This window comes from Anopheles moucheti, chromosome 3 (assembly GCF_943734755.1).
Source record: "Anopheles moucheti chromosome 3, idAnoMoucSN_F20_07, whole genome shotgun sequence".
NCBI lineage: Eukaryota > Metazoa > Arthropoda > Insecta > Diptera > Culicidae > Anopheles > Anopheles moucheti.
The window spans coordinates 74,367,803-74,380,496 of NC_069141.1; the positions used below are offsets into that span (position 1 = coordinate 74,367,803).

General features: G+C 42.4%; 1 protein-coding gene across 2 annotated transcripts in view; it reads left to right on the forward strand.

Annotated features, from left to right (window-relative positions):
* The window catches only part of LOC128306000 (protein rhomboid), a 42,515-nt gene extending 32,066 nt beyond the window's left edge, over positions 1–10,449 (forward strand). For both annotated transcript variants that reach the window (XM_053043662.1, XM_053043663.1), the window contains 5 exons: positions 282–399; positions 5,696–5,838; positions 6,075–6,196; positions 6,293–6,439; positions 6,820–10,449. In XM_053043662.1, the coding sequence (XP_052899622.1) occupies positions 282–399; positions 5,696–5,838; positions 6,075–6,196; positions 6,293–6,439; positions 6,820–7,130 (841 nt within the window). In that variant the 3' untranslated portion in view covers positions 7,131–10,449. The remainder of the gene's footprint in view (positions 1–281; positions 400–5,695; positions 5,839–6,074; positions 6,197–6,292; positions 6,440–6,819) is intronic.
* Positions 10,450–12,694: the final 2,245 nt, after the last annotated feature.

Below are 12,694 nucleotides of genomic sequence, written 5' to 3' on the forward strand. Positions count from 1 at the left end.
AAAGGGAGAAAATGCTCCGTACACCACACCACCCACCCATCACTCCTCCCCCCAACCCCAACAACATCCCAATGTTTTGGAGCGCACATAAAAGGATCGAGAACAAACTTCTTGTGTGTGTGGGTGGTGTTTTTCTGATCGTTGGATGATTGCATCCAATAATCGTAATGCGTTGTTGTGGACGACGAGCTTGGTGACACACACACGTATGCTAATTCGAACAAAAACCTTTGATTTAATTTTATATTTTCTTTTTCTCTTTCTCTCTCTGCCATATATAGAATGGTGCACGTAATTGCAATGGAAGTGCTCCCCGAGGAGCGGGATCGGAAATATTATGCAGACAATTATTCATGCTGTCCGCCTCCGTTATTTGTGATACTAGTTACAATCGTCGAGGTATGTATCATTTCTTTCGCCACCAATGTTTTTCAGCAGGTTTGGGTGAATTGCAGCAGCAGTCGGGTGGGGGAGAGGGTATGCACTTATGCGATTAGCGAGCGGGGAGAAAAAAAACGATACAAGATCGCGCAGATCAACCACACATTCTTCTGCTTTGTTGAGGCGTTGTGCAATAGCAACATTTAATCGCTGTTTTGTCATGTGTGTTCAACTGTTGTTAATTTAAAAAAAAAAAAAAAAAACACTACCCTCAACCATGGGTTCGTCGCTTAGTCACTCGATGCAATCTTTTGTTCGTTTATTGATATACAGTGCAGAGTGTGAATTAATGGAACGGGTTTATTTGTTTCGGTGATTTAATCCCTGTTTTAAAATTTGAAATCGTCCAAAATATTACTTCTCTTCGCAAGAATTGCTACAAGAATTGTGTTTGTTTTTCTCACGTTCCAGTTGTGATAAGCACAGCTCTCCCAGTGCTCTTTACTGTCGAACGCAATGGGATTTCATCGTACAGCTTAAATTTGCATCACACAATTAACAATCGGTTCCATTCATCGATGCATCTCTTTGCCCCTGTTTGATTTCTTGGTGGCAATCCCTATTCGGAAGTGTTTTATTATATTTAAAAAAATCGACCTAATTTATGTAGTTTTTTTTTGTTGTTTTGCATATTTGTCGATAGATCTATAAACATTCTGGCTTATTTTGTTTATTTAAAATATTATGCATGTTTTATGCCACTCTCTGGTGTGTGTATATATTCCTGTATGACGCGTGCTTTCCGCTCATGAGCAAAGAACTGACAACCGGATGTTGTCGCTCTTTCCTGTCGTTTTTGTTTTCAATCCCCTTTTGTTCCGACCGTATATACCCATTCATCATCGCATGGCGCTGTTTGAAGCATGCTGATGATCGAAATCCTATAAAGGTTTTAGTGCGCATAGCGGCGCGCGCGCGCGATCACGTTCAAAATTCCGACAGTTCTTTTTATTTCTTCGCTGCAAAGCAAGTAATGCAGCCCCGGAACGGGGATGGAAAAACGAAGAGAAACAGACCCTGACCTGCTCTTTCACTTCACGCGCATATGGCACATGATGAAAACCATAAATCTGTGTGTGCAGTCGGTGTCGTCGTCGGTTCTGGGATGGATCCTTTTTTCTCTGCCCTTGCTGCCATTCTTAGAACTAGCTTAAAATGATCATAATGGAAGCTAGGCACGCATACACAAACTGTGATCAGACACATTAAACTCACCTGTCAGCAGTGTGCCCTCGGAGAAGGGAGAAGGTCCGGAGAAGGGAGGACGAACCTCCAGGAGGTTCGGTGCGTTTCGGGATTATATGACGAATAAAACTACTTCCGTTTTGCTGCTTCCGCGCACACACGCCTCTTTCCCATCTCCATTGTTGTTGCTCCGAATGTGTGGTTGCTTTCGGCCGGTTTTGGACCATAATTGCAGCTGCTTTATCTGTCCCACGGCGGTGGTACCATATGCATGCTTTTTTTGTTCTTCACTTTGTTCGCAGTGTGGAAGGAAAAGGTGTAAAATGCACCCTGTTAATCCACACAACAGTAATGCGTCGTCGGGGTAACAACAAGTACGAAGTGGAAAGGATAAGTGCTGAATCGTGATATACCAATCATAATTCCAGCAAAACACACCGCGGGAGCAGCAAGAAAAGCCGCCGAGATTCGCTCGATTGTTTCGTTCCGCTTGGATGTGGTTGCTGCAGATGCACAACACCTGCATCGAGAAATGAAGGCACCAAACACCGCACGCGACCAATGTGTAGTACACAACTTTGTGTTTTTATTGCGCACGATCGAATGAAGCGAGACGCGGTAATTTGTTGATCATGAGCAAGTAAAGTTCTCGGCTCAACGTTGATCCGTCGCGTGATCGCGCCACAGTGATCGTGTGAAGGATGTTGAGGATTTTCTTGTGTACGTCAAACGGTAAGGCACGTGCTTTCAAGTTTGTTTTCGACTGTTACAGCAGGATATTCCATTCCGCTCTTGTTGTGAAGCGCGAGCAGATAATCTGTTTGTTGGAAGTGGAAAATCATCCTTAATAGCTCCAATAAGTAATGTATCATTTATTTTAAGACTTCATCGCAATATCGAAGTTTCGGATAAGCTTGAACGATTAAGGCTTTTAAGCGTTTTTAACATTTAAAGAAATGCGCATTGCGTACTAGATTTGTATTTTATAATTATTTACACTACATTCGTTAAGCGATAGTTCTGCTTGATCGTCCAATGATCAAAATACATCCGGTTTAATAGCTTTTTATTTTATTTTATTCATAACTGAGACAGGCAAGGGGTAGTGAATTTCGTGAGCACGCATCTGCTCTTCTGTCCCTTTTTTTTTGTTTGTTACAAGCGCGTCCATGGGCATATCCTGTGTTCCGGATGTAACATGCGAAGAATTCAGGATGCACAATAAAGAGCACGGGGGATGAACCTGGTGAACGTAACTCGGAAATTCATTGAAAAAGCGATCACGTATGAAGGGCTACGATGGAGGGCAAGAAGACCACCCTTATGCTGTCGCTGGGCTACCTACAGCGTGGTGTTTTCGTTTCCTTTTTTTTCTCACCAGTCTGTGAATGGTCAAAGAATCCTGACAAATTTCTAGTTTATTATGAAAATGGGAAACATTTTACTTATAGCTCGCAATGCATTTTACTTGGTGACAGCGCATAATATAACGCTTTATGAATTGAAGAAATATTTTTAAAAGCTAAAAAGTGTTGCTTTTATACGAAAGTAAAGCTCCACCAAAACCGTTCCGAGTGACCGCCCTTCGTTTGTAGGGAGCATGTTTTGAAATGTTATTAATGATTTTTACAGTTCATGATCACGGGTCCCCCCCCTGCTTCCACCACCATCAGGTGACCACCGGAACAAATAGATATGGAACGTTGAAGCTTCGCTCTCTTCATGGAAAACTGCGCGCGGAAAGGTTTATTTGGGATAGCAAAGAGATAATTAAAAATCTCCTAGAGATAGCCCCCAAACCCCTTCTAGGTCAGATTGGTGTGTGGTGGTTCCATCGTAGTTCCATCCAAGCTCTGGGAAAGGGGCAAAACCCGCTAACTTCTCGACCAATACCTCCACGTGGTCTAGAGATATTAATTAATTTTAATTAGATATTTTTGAGCAACCACCGTCCGAAATTGGGTTTGTGTTCTTGATCGAGTTATCAATTTAATTAAATTACCCATGAAGGTATCTGAAAAAGAGGCCACATCACCGTGTATTGAATAGGAATAGAATCATGTTTTTGGTGCTCGTCTGTTTGCTGCTACGTACCATAAACATTGCCTCTTTCAATTGGTTGGAACATATAAAATCTTCAAATATTTTTCTTTTTAGAAGACTGCTATACTGTGTTTTTTTCCGGAACACGAAACCTTTCCGATTTTCTCACTGCCCTTTTTGGGGTGTGCGGCGGTAGTCGGCGACAACGAACTGAAGACACGCTGAGGGAGTTGTGGACCATAACAAATGGTTCAGCCAAACCAACCTGTCTGTCTGTCCAGTATTCCATTCCGCGGTGGAGGGTGAAACGAAGCTCGTCGTCGTGTCGGTCGTGTGATTTTCCGTCCAGGTCCGGTAACGGTAGAGAGCAGAACCCACTTGCCGCCCTTCTCAACAACAGCCGCCTCAGCAGTGGATGGATTAAGAACAATAATTTTACCACGCTTTCGGAAGTCCCGGAAGACGCGCGAGTGAAGCAGCGCGCGCTCGCTCGCGGCTTATGTTGTGTGATGGCGGGGGCGCAGACAATTAGTTCCGTGCGGATTGAAATCATCATCAACCGTTGCGATCATCGGGCGCACCTGTAGGGCGTGAGGCGGTGAGGTGTGGATGGGAAACCGTGGAATGGGATCCGAGGATGGGAACTCCAAATCCTACCCGCCGTAAAGGAGATTGCGCTTAGCCTTCTTTACTTAGTTTTATAGAGCATGGCAGGCTCAGGCAGGAACCGCGGGGCCAAGAACGCGTGTGTGAGCGCGGTGTTAGTCGACGAGTACATTAGGCTCTTTCGGCTGTTAAGCGTACGGTACCGTGTTTGCTTCAATTGTTTTTTCGGAGGGGAATTCTGGAGTTTCGGCACGGCGCGCACGCAACTCACGCGGTTCGTTCCACGTTCCTCTTCACCGCCGCATTTATAGCGTTGGATCGGGGGCACTTGTTCTCGGGACGATATGGTTCGCGATAGAGATGGTGGTGGTGTGTGGGATTAGGTAGTAGACAGATCAATAATGCTCTGCTGTGAAGCACTTTCAGTGTACCGGGGGGGCCACTTAATGTTCTCCCGCGTCGAATGTTGAACAAATTATTGCAATTATTCTCCGTAATACATACTATTAGCGCGGGATAATTGCTGTTTGCTATCGGATTTGAGGCAAGCTTTACAAGAAGGAAAAATTGTGTTGAGGAGAGAACATGTTGAATTTAGTTGGCATTATGTATTTGATGATGATCCAATGAATAGTACAATAGATGTTTTATATTTTTTTATCAATATTTTTTGGAGGGTTACACGTTAACAAGAGCGTATTGTGGCAATGAATCCGCCTTGACCTGGGAAGTTATTATCCGGATGCAGCAATAAAGCTACGAATGACGGACGATCAAACGAATCGCGTTATTGAAAGTCAATGTCAATTAAACGAGCAGTTTTGATCAATTGTGAGCAATTCTGGCACATCCGTTTGCTTGTTATGGTCCTCAGATAAATGGTGAGCGAGATCGATAGCGGATAGAAGAGGACCTTTCTTGGCTAGAAAAGATGCGCGTAACCGCAGGGGCATCTGGAATAAAACTTTGATGCCAGAGTTTATTTTAAACCCTCTTCATTACGCGGGGCCTGTGCGTTCCACAGAAACGCGTATGTGGTTGAGCAAATCTTGCAATTTCCCGTTGAGCATTCTGCCATTCTGTTGTTCGTTTTCGTAATCGGATGCGATCGATGTGTACTTTCGCGCCGCACCATTGTTTATCCGAAATGCAGCCGTTTATGCAATCCTAAATTTAGCGTGCTCTGCTTCTGCTTGGCGCTCACACCAAACATTCATTCATGGTTTTTAGGTGAGCGATCGAGAGGAGGTTTACCTTAATATTGCACCGGATCCGGAAACATGCGTCAACACAAGCGACGACGACGGGGGGATGGGCATGGAAAATGTTTGTCTGCTTTTTACTATATTTCGCACCATTTTTTGGGATGCAAATTCAAACAGGGTTTCGGTAACATCCATCTTCCTTCTTTCATTTTCAGCTCGGGTTCTTCATCTATCACTCAGTAACGCTGGGTCCGGCGGATCCGGCGGGTCCGGTTCCGATCGATTCGATGTTCATTTACCGACCAGACAAACGACAGGAAGTGTGGCGATTTCTATTCTACATGGTCCTGCATGCAGGGTAAGTTTGATGCTTTTGACACGTTTGAGAAGTATGACGGTGCTGCTACACTAGTATTCCCCGGAGGGGGATCCGATAGTCATGTGATTTGGAATTAGGTCTAGAATACACACAAAATCTACGTTCACATCTTATCTGGATCGCCTTCTCGTAAAAAATTTCATCAATATCCCAAGTATTCTTGCTATAACTAGTTCACTAATGTATAAACTTTACCTTCTTCTCTCCCAAAACAGATGGTTCCATCTAGGCTTCAATCTAATCATACAACTCCTCGTTGGGCTACCATTAGAGATGGTACACGGATCAGCAAGGATAGGTTGTGTTTATCTAGCGGGTGTACTAGCCGGTTCGTTAGGTAAGTTTAGCAAACTTCGCACACAGTACCTTGGTGATCATCACAGCATTTTGTCTAACATTCGAATTTGTTCTTCTCTCGCCTTGCCATTCCTAGGTACTAGCGTATTCGACCCGGAAGTATATCTCGTAGGAGCGAGTGGGGGTGTGTATGCCCTGCTCGCTGCTCACTTAGCCAATGTAATGCTAAATTACCGCAATATGCAGTATGGCATTCTTCGGTTACTAGCAATATTTCTATTTGGTAAGTATACTTCAATAACGATTTGTTTACATTACAGGGTTTTTGAGTTCAAGTTGTCAGTTTGGAGGCATTTCTGAAATCTATTCAAGTGGAACTGGAATCGTGTCCAACTTCCAGGAGTTTTCCGAATCAAAACGCACATATGTTTCCGACAGAACGGATGAGATCGAGAAAGATCCTATAAATGTTGCGAACTCCCCGACTGTATCCACAAATTCCAATTGAAATTGTAGAAATATCAGAAAAAGCTGTAGTTTTATCACTAGAACTCGAGACCTCGTGTATGTTATAATCATATCTCCAGCGTACACTAATTTCTGAGTAACTAACATGTTTTTATTTCTCCTCTTTTCATCTTTATTTGTTTACCTTTACTGTAGCGTCCTGTGATGTAGGTTTCGCCATCTATTCCCGATATTCGGTGGAACCGGCCAGTGGGGCACCTTCGGTATCGTACGTGGCGCACCTAACGGGAGCCCTTGCCGGGCTCACGATCGGTCTGCTGGTGCTGAAAAACTTCGAGCAAAAGTTGCACGAGCAGCTGCTATGGTGGGTGGCGCTCGGTGTCTATGCCGCCTGCACCATCTTCGCCATCGTGTTCAACCTGCTCAACACGGTAACGGTCCAGAGGCTTGAGGAGGAAAGTGAAGAGGTGTTCAAACAGCAACTATTCACCAACTTCGGCTTCTAGTGTGCTGCGTGTGTTGGTGGAACAAAAATGCAAACAAAAAACGTCTTGGACCTCTTCCTCTCGAAGGACACGATTCCGAGAGGATTCCATTCCTTCCATATCCAAGTGTCACGTGGATCGGGCACTGGATAGAAACACACAACCACACACACAACCCGAACGTGCGTTCTAAACGCCACCTACCGTTCCCACCTGTGCTTCTCATCGTCGTAAAACGAGAATATTGTCCACGGTCGATGACAACTCTCCAGGATTGTCGAAATTCCAAACAAACCCCTCCAAAGGCTGCCTCTCTCCCACTGGTGGGGGATGGAGATGATAGAGGAGGAGTGATGAGACTTTAGAGTGAATAAGTATGTAACCTACAAAACAAAAACGTCCAAAGAGTCCACCTGTGTGCGTGAAGTTGCTGAGAAACAAAAACAGGGGGCAAACTTGCGTCTCCCTATTGCCTTTAACGAGAATGGACCACAAAAGGAAGGTGTGTGGTTGGTGGTCATAAACACACGGGTATCTCACAGCTCTTATACATACACACGTGTCGTACACATGCACTATCTCTCCGGCATTACTCGGACAACACTGGAAAACTCAACACCTCAGCGAAGAAAAACACACTGCAAATGCGAGAAGGATGGAAGTTGTGCGCGTACTAAATGTGATTGTACATAGACTTTATATTTTAATTGATAAATCTACGCCAGCCAACCGGGGGGAGGACGAATCATCACAGACACATAAACACACACTACTCTACCCACTGACGAGACATCCCTGACCGCGCTGGCAGCAGCAATATGTGTGTTTGTGTGGCTGTTAACATTTTGGGCAGCAGAAAAGAGTGCGCGTCCAAAGGAAGAACACTGGATAAGGATTTGTTCGCACACAAATATCCCGATCCTGGCATCGAAACTATTAAAACATACCAGTATACCAAAGACTGCACAGGGGGAGCAGGGAACGAAGAAGGAAGGAGTCGTATTCACCGTCCAATGTGGTTCTTCCGTTCATTAGCATCCTCCCTGTTTTTTTCATACTCCCAGACATCACAAGTTGCTGCTGACGATGACCCTCGGGGGGAGTAGTGTAGTGTTCGTTCCTTCGCACCATTTCCATCCGCCAATCAATCAGCGAGCAATATAGAAGTTTTATGTATGCTCGCGCGTGCATCATAATTTTGAGTTCCTTTTTTTTCCCCCACTGTAACAACCACTAACTGCCAAACGAAATGCAAAGTTGGGGAACGGATTGAGAAGGAGAGGAAGAGTTGGCCGCTTGCCCGGAGGGAAGCGACCTCAAAGAAGGTGATGGATGTGATGGGGACTGCGCGATATGCAACTACCGTAAGTGCGCGACGGTACGGTGCACATCAACACATACACGATCAGCTCTCGGAGCTCCTCCATCCGTGACCATAATGTGAAGAAGATGAACAAACAACACACCTCACTGCCGCCGAAGAGGGAAAGCGAATCATTCGAAATCGCGCGCGCAGCCTTCATCTGTTGTTTGTGTTAGATAGGTTAGCCAGAAAGCCAAATGTAAGAGAAACTAATACCATAAATGCTTGGTCGGGATAATTGAAGGTAAGGGCGGCTGGACGCGCCCGGAGGGACGACCTGGAATTCTACAACTCCCTGTGGAAAAGACACCACCGCTAACACCGCAATACGCAAAAAGGCGGAATGTTGTGTGTTGCGCGCGTGTCACGCGAACATTATTTATTACGAAATAAAAATTGACTCTTTTAAGAGGCTGCTGCGCTGGTTTACTGACGTTTCCACTAGTAAGCTGCTGGTTAATAACCGTCGCCCGAGTTGAGTTGCGTGAGAGTGAGTTTTTGTCGATAGAGGAATTGAGTGGTGCTGGAAAATGTGTGACCAAATCGGGACAATTGTTTTTGTTGTGGCAGTCGTCCTATAAAGCAGGAGGAACAAAAGACTAATCCGCAGAGAGATAAAGAGTGTGTGTGACAGAAAGATTTAGCGAAAGAAGCGAGAAGCGGTTGTGGTTAGGCAAATGAAAAACGAGAAACCGAAACGAAACGATAAGATATAATATTCAATAACACGGCAAAAAATCACCAAGTCTAGTCAAATCTCTACGGAAATATTCTAATTATTGTATTGTATTCTAATTATTATTATTATTATTATTATTATATTATTATTACTATAATTAAATTACACTAACTTAACTTGGCTCTTTTTGCTTTTCCTTAGACGAAAAGGGAGCGATGAATAGAAGAAGAAAAACAACAGCAAAACAAACAGCCTATAGGAAGGGAAGAAAAAAGGAAAAAAACACAAAAATCTACACAGCAAGCAAATAAATCAAAACAAACGTTATTATCATCATGGCAAATCAGGCTGCGCCTTCCACCACCACTCTCACTTACCCCCACAAACAACACCATTTCCATTCTCACCCGGTGGAGAAGGATGAAACAATGTAAAAGAAATTCTCATCCCTTTTTTTATGAACATAAAACTAAAGCTGAAGTGATGTGTGTGTGTTGTGGAAGTGGATCGATGGCATTTGATAGTTGAAGAACGCTGATAGAGAGAAGCGAACAGAACAGGGGGCAATTAAAGAACGATCCATTCACTCCCCCCCGTTTTTGTTTTTTGTTTGGAAACTGTGAACACACGGAAGCAAGAAGATGAGAGAACATTACACCACCACTACAGAACATAACCGATTCATGTTAATTCCTAACGAAGAACAAAAGAACGGAACAGATGATGGGAATAGTAGTTGAACTATATTATAAAAAAGAGAAGATTAAAACAGTTGGTGAGGAAAATAGTTTATTTATTGCACCTTGTATATTCGGTTCTTTTTTTTTTCGCCCCTTCTTCAGTCTCTCCACCCATTACACTTTCCCTTTTTGTTATGCGGTTTATTTTTTACATGTTTTTGTTTTTATCAGGAGAAAGAGTGGTGGGAGTAATATGTGCTAGGAAAGGGAAGCCAAGCTTCCCTGTAATCGCAGGCGCCACATTACATCACATTGTGTGTGTTCAATTTCGTTCACGACACAGACATATTATTCACGATCTCACTAATTAAATGAAGCTCGCAAAAATCGATATCATTTGTAATAAAAATACATTGCACTTGGAGAGATAGGGGGCAAAGTAGGGGGGAGTAGAAGTAGAAGCCGCCAAGTACAACAATAGAACCTCTGAATTACAATGCCACCAACATCATACCTATATAATGCAGCTAGTTTTGTTTTTCCTTCTCTGTTTTGTTTTCAAAGGACACACACCAAAGATTACTTTTTTTGAAGAAGGAATGTGTTGAAGAGAGAGAGAGAGAGAGAGATCGAGTAAAACGCGAATTATGCTACTAACGGTTCACACTACTATGCAGCACGGGGGCTTAATAGGAGCGAATTTATTTTTTTCATATATAACAATTAGATTTTTTTTCCTTCCAAAAGTTGTCCTAACAAACAAGACATTTAAATATCATTTTGATTTCCTTCTTTACTTACTTATTTGCTGCTGCCCTCCCAACAAATCGATAATCCGGAAAGGAAACATCCCGTCCACAATGTGTTTTAACCTCACCGTACACATACACACACAGCAATTGTTAAAAAATTCAACAAAACTTCCCTCCAAAAAAAAAAACAAACCAACCATAATGGCCTTCGCACACAAGAACCTTCTTTTTACACTACTGCATCAATAATGATCGAAAGACGGATTATTGATAGCGAACTCGAAAACATGGGACTTCGGAATGTAAAAGAATCAAAGAACACACCAAAATCAATTCGTTCACTACAAATGCTACAACTATTACTACTATTACTATTACTAGCTTCTACTACTGCTGGTTATCCGACTATCGACCCTCTCTTCAATAAACCAATCTCATGAAGGTCGTGAGATTCGTTAACTAAAGGGTAATAACAATACCTTCTCGCAATAGATAGAGTCTGTTTGTTGCTGTTGTGAACAATTTTCACACACTCACTCGTGCATGATATAAAAGCTGAAATGATGGTGATGAGAGTCGTTTCAAATTAGTCACAAAAACAACGTTCGATTGTAAGCAAACAGCATCTAATGAGAACCTTATACCAATGGAAAGAGAAGTATGGTGGTGCGTAGAAGAGACGTGTTTTTTTTCAAGAAAATAATAAACAAAAACGCAAATTCATTGTAAAAAATTTAAAGCAGTATTTTCTGTATTTTTTTTTGTTTTGTTGCCACTCCGAACTATATCACACTCCAGCGGCGGATCAAACGGTAGGTGGAGTAGGCGGTCGCCTGTTTAGCGGCGATCGCGACTATTTTATTATATCTCTTTATTACTATTAAGAATACAAGAACCACAGACATTATCAACGTTCATTATTGAATTTATCGGCAGCTAATAACAACCGCATGATAGTTTACATGCAACAAATAATACCATTAATTTCACTTAATTTCGCTACATTCTCACTTAAATTCCACACAAAATTATTCGTTGAATTTGAATTTGAATTCGTCATGCTAACATTTGTTTTCAACCACCCTGTAGTCGTGCGGTTCAATATCACCTCTTGATTTGGATGCACTCTTGTTACATGAAACGCAGCGCTGGAGCAATTTTTGGACGCGTGAATCTCAAATTTTCCGTCGGCAGATGCGAAATTCCATACAAACGAGCCGTTTTTCGATTTCTGACACCAAGAGAGCATCCAAAACAAGAGATAACATCATTTCCCCTCCAGCGCGCACACAGTTAGGCCGCTCGGCATGGTATCATTGAGCGTGACAGACGATCCTCTCATACATTGGCTAACACCACTGCGCATACCATCAAACTCGTGAGAACGATCGCTAGTGCAAGTGAGATAGATGACACGCTTTCTTTCCATAAGGTTCTCCATGTACTGATAAGCACGCACACGATAATAGCATACAGGAGAAGTACCGTTATAGCAGAACTGTTACAGGGTGGTTATTACAATCCGTTGTCAGTTAACTATTTTATTATCTCTACGTTTTTAATAATACTAGTAAAGAAATATAAGTTTTATTGGTTAAATACACCACTAAAGAGCGGATGATTTTTTATCCTCAACAATGTAGACCCCACATGATCGTGATCTTTCTTACTTATATTGAATGTTTGGTTACAAAAATAAAACAAAAATATATTAAAAAATGACAAATCTTCTTTGGCATGATTTTTCAGACCATTCATTGTTGAGACAATGTTCGAAACAGTGAATAATCTTAAAATTTAAATAAAACCACACGAATAGAACCACAGACATTATCAGCATTCATTAATGAATTTATCGGCAGCTAATAACAACTGCATAATAGTTTACAAACATGCAACAAATATATTATTCTCATTTAAAATCCACACAAAATTATAATGCAAATTTATGAAATCGTTGTGCTAACATTTGTTTCCAACAACCCTGTAGTGATGCGGTTAAATATCATCTCCTGATTTGGATGCTCTCTTGTTACATGAAACGCAGCGCTGGAGCAATTTTTGTACGCGTGAATCTCAAACTTTCCGTCCGGCGGATGCGAAATTCCATA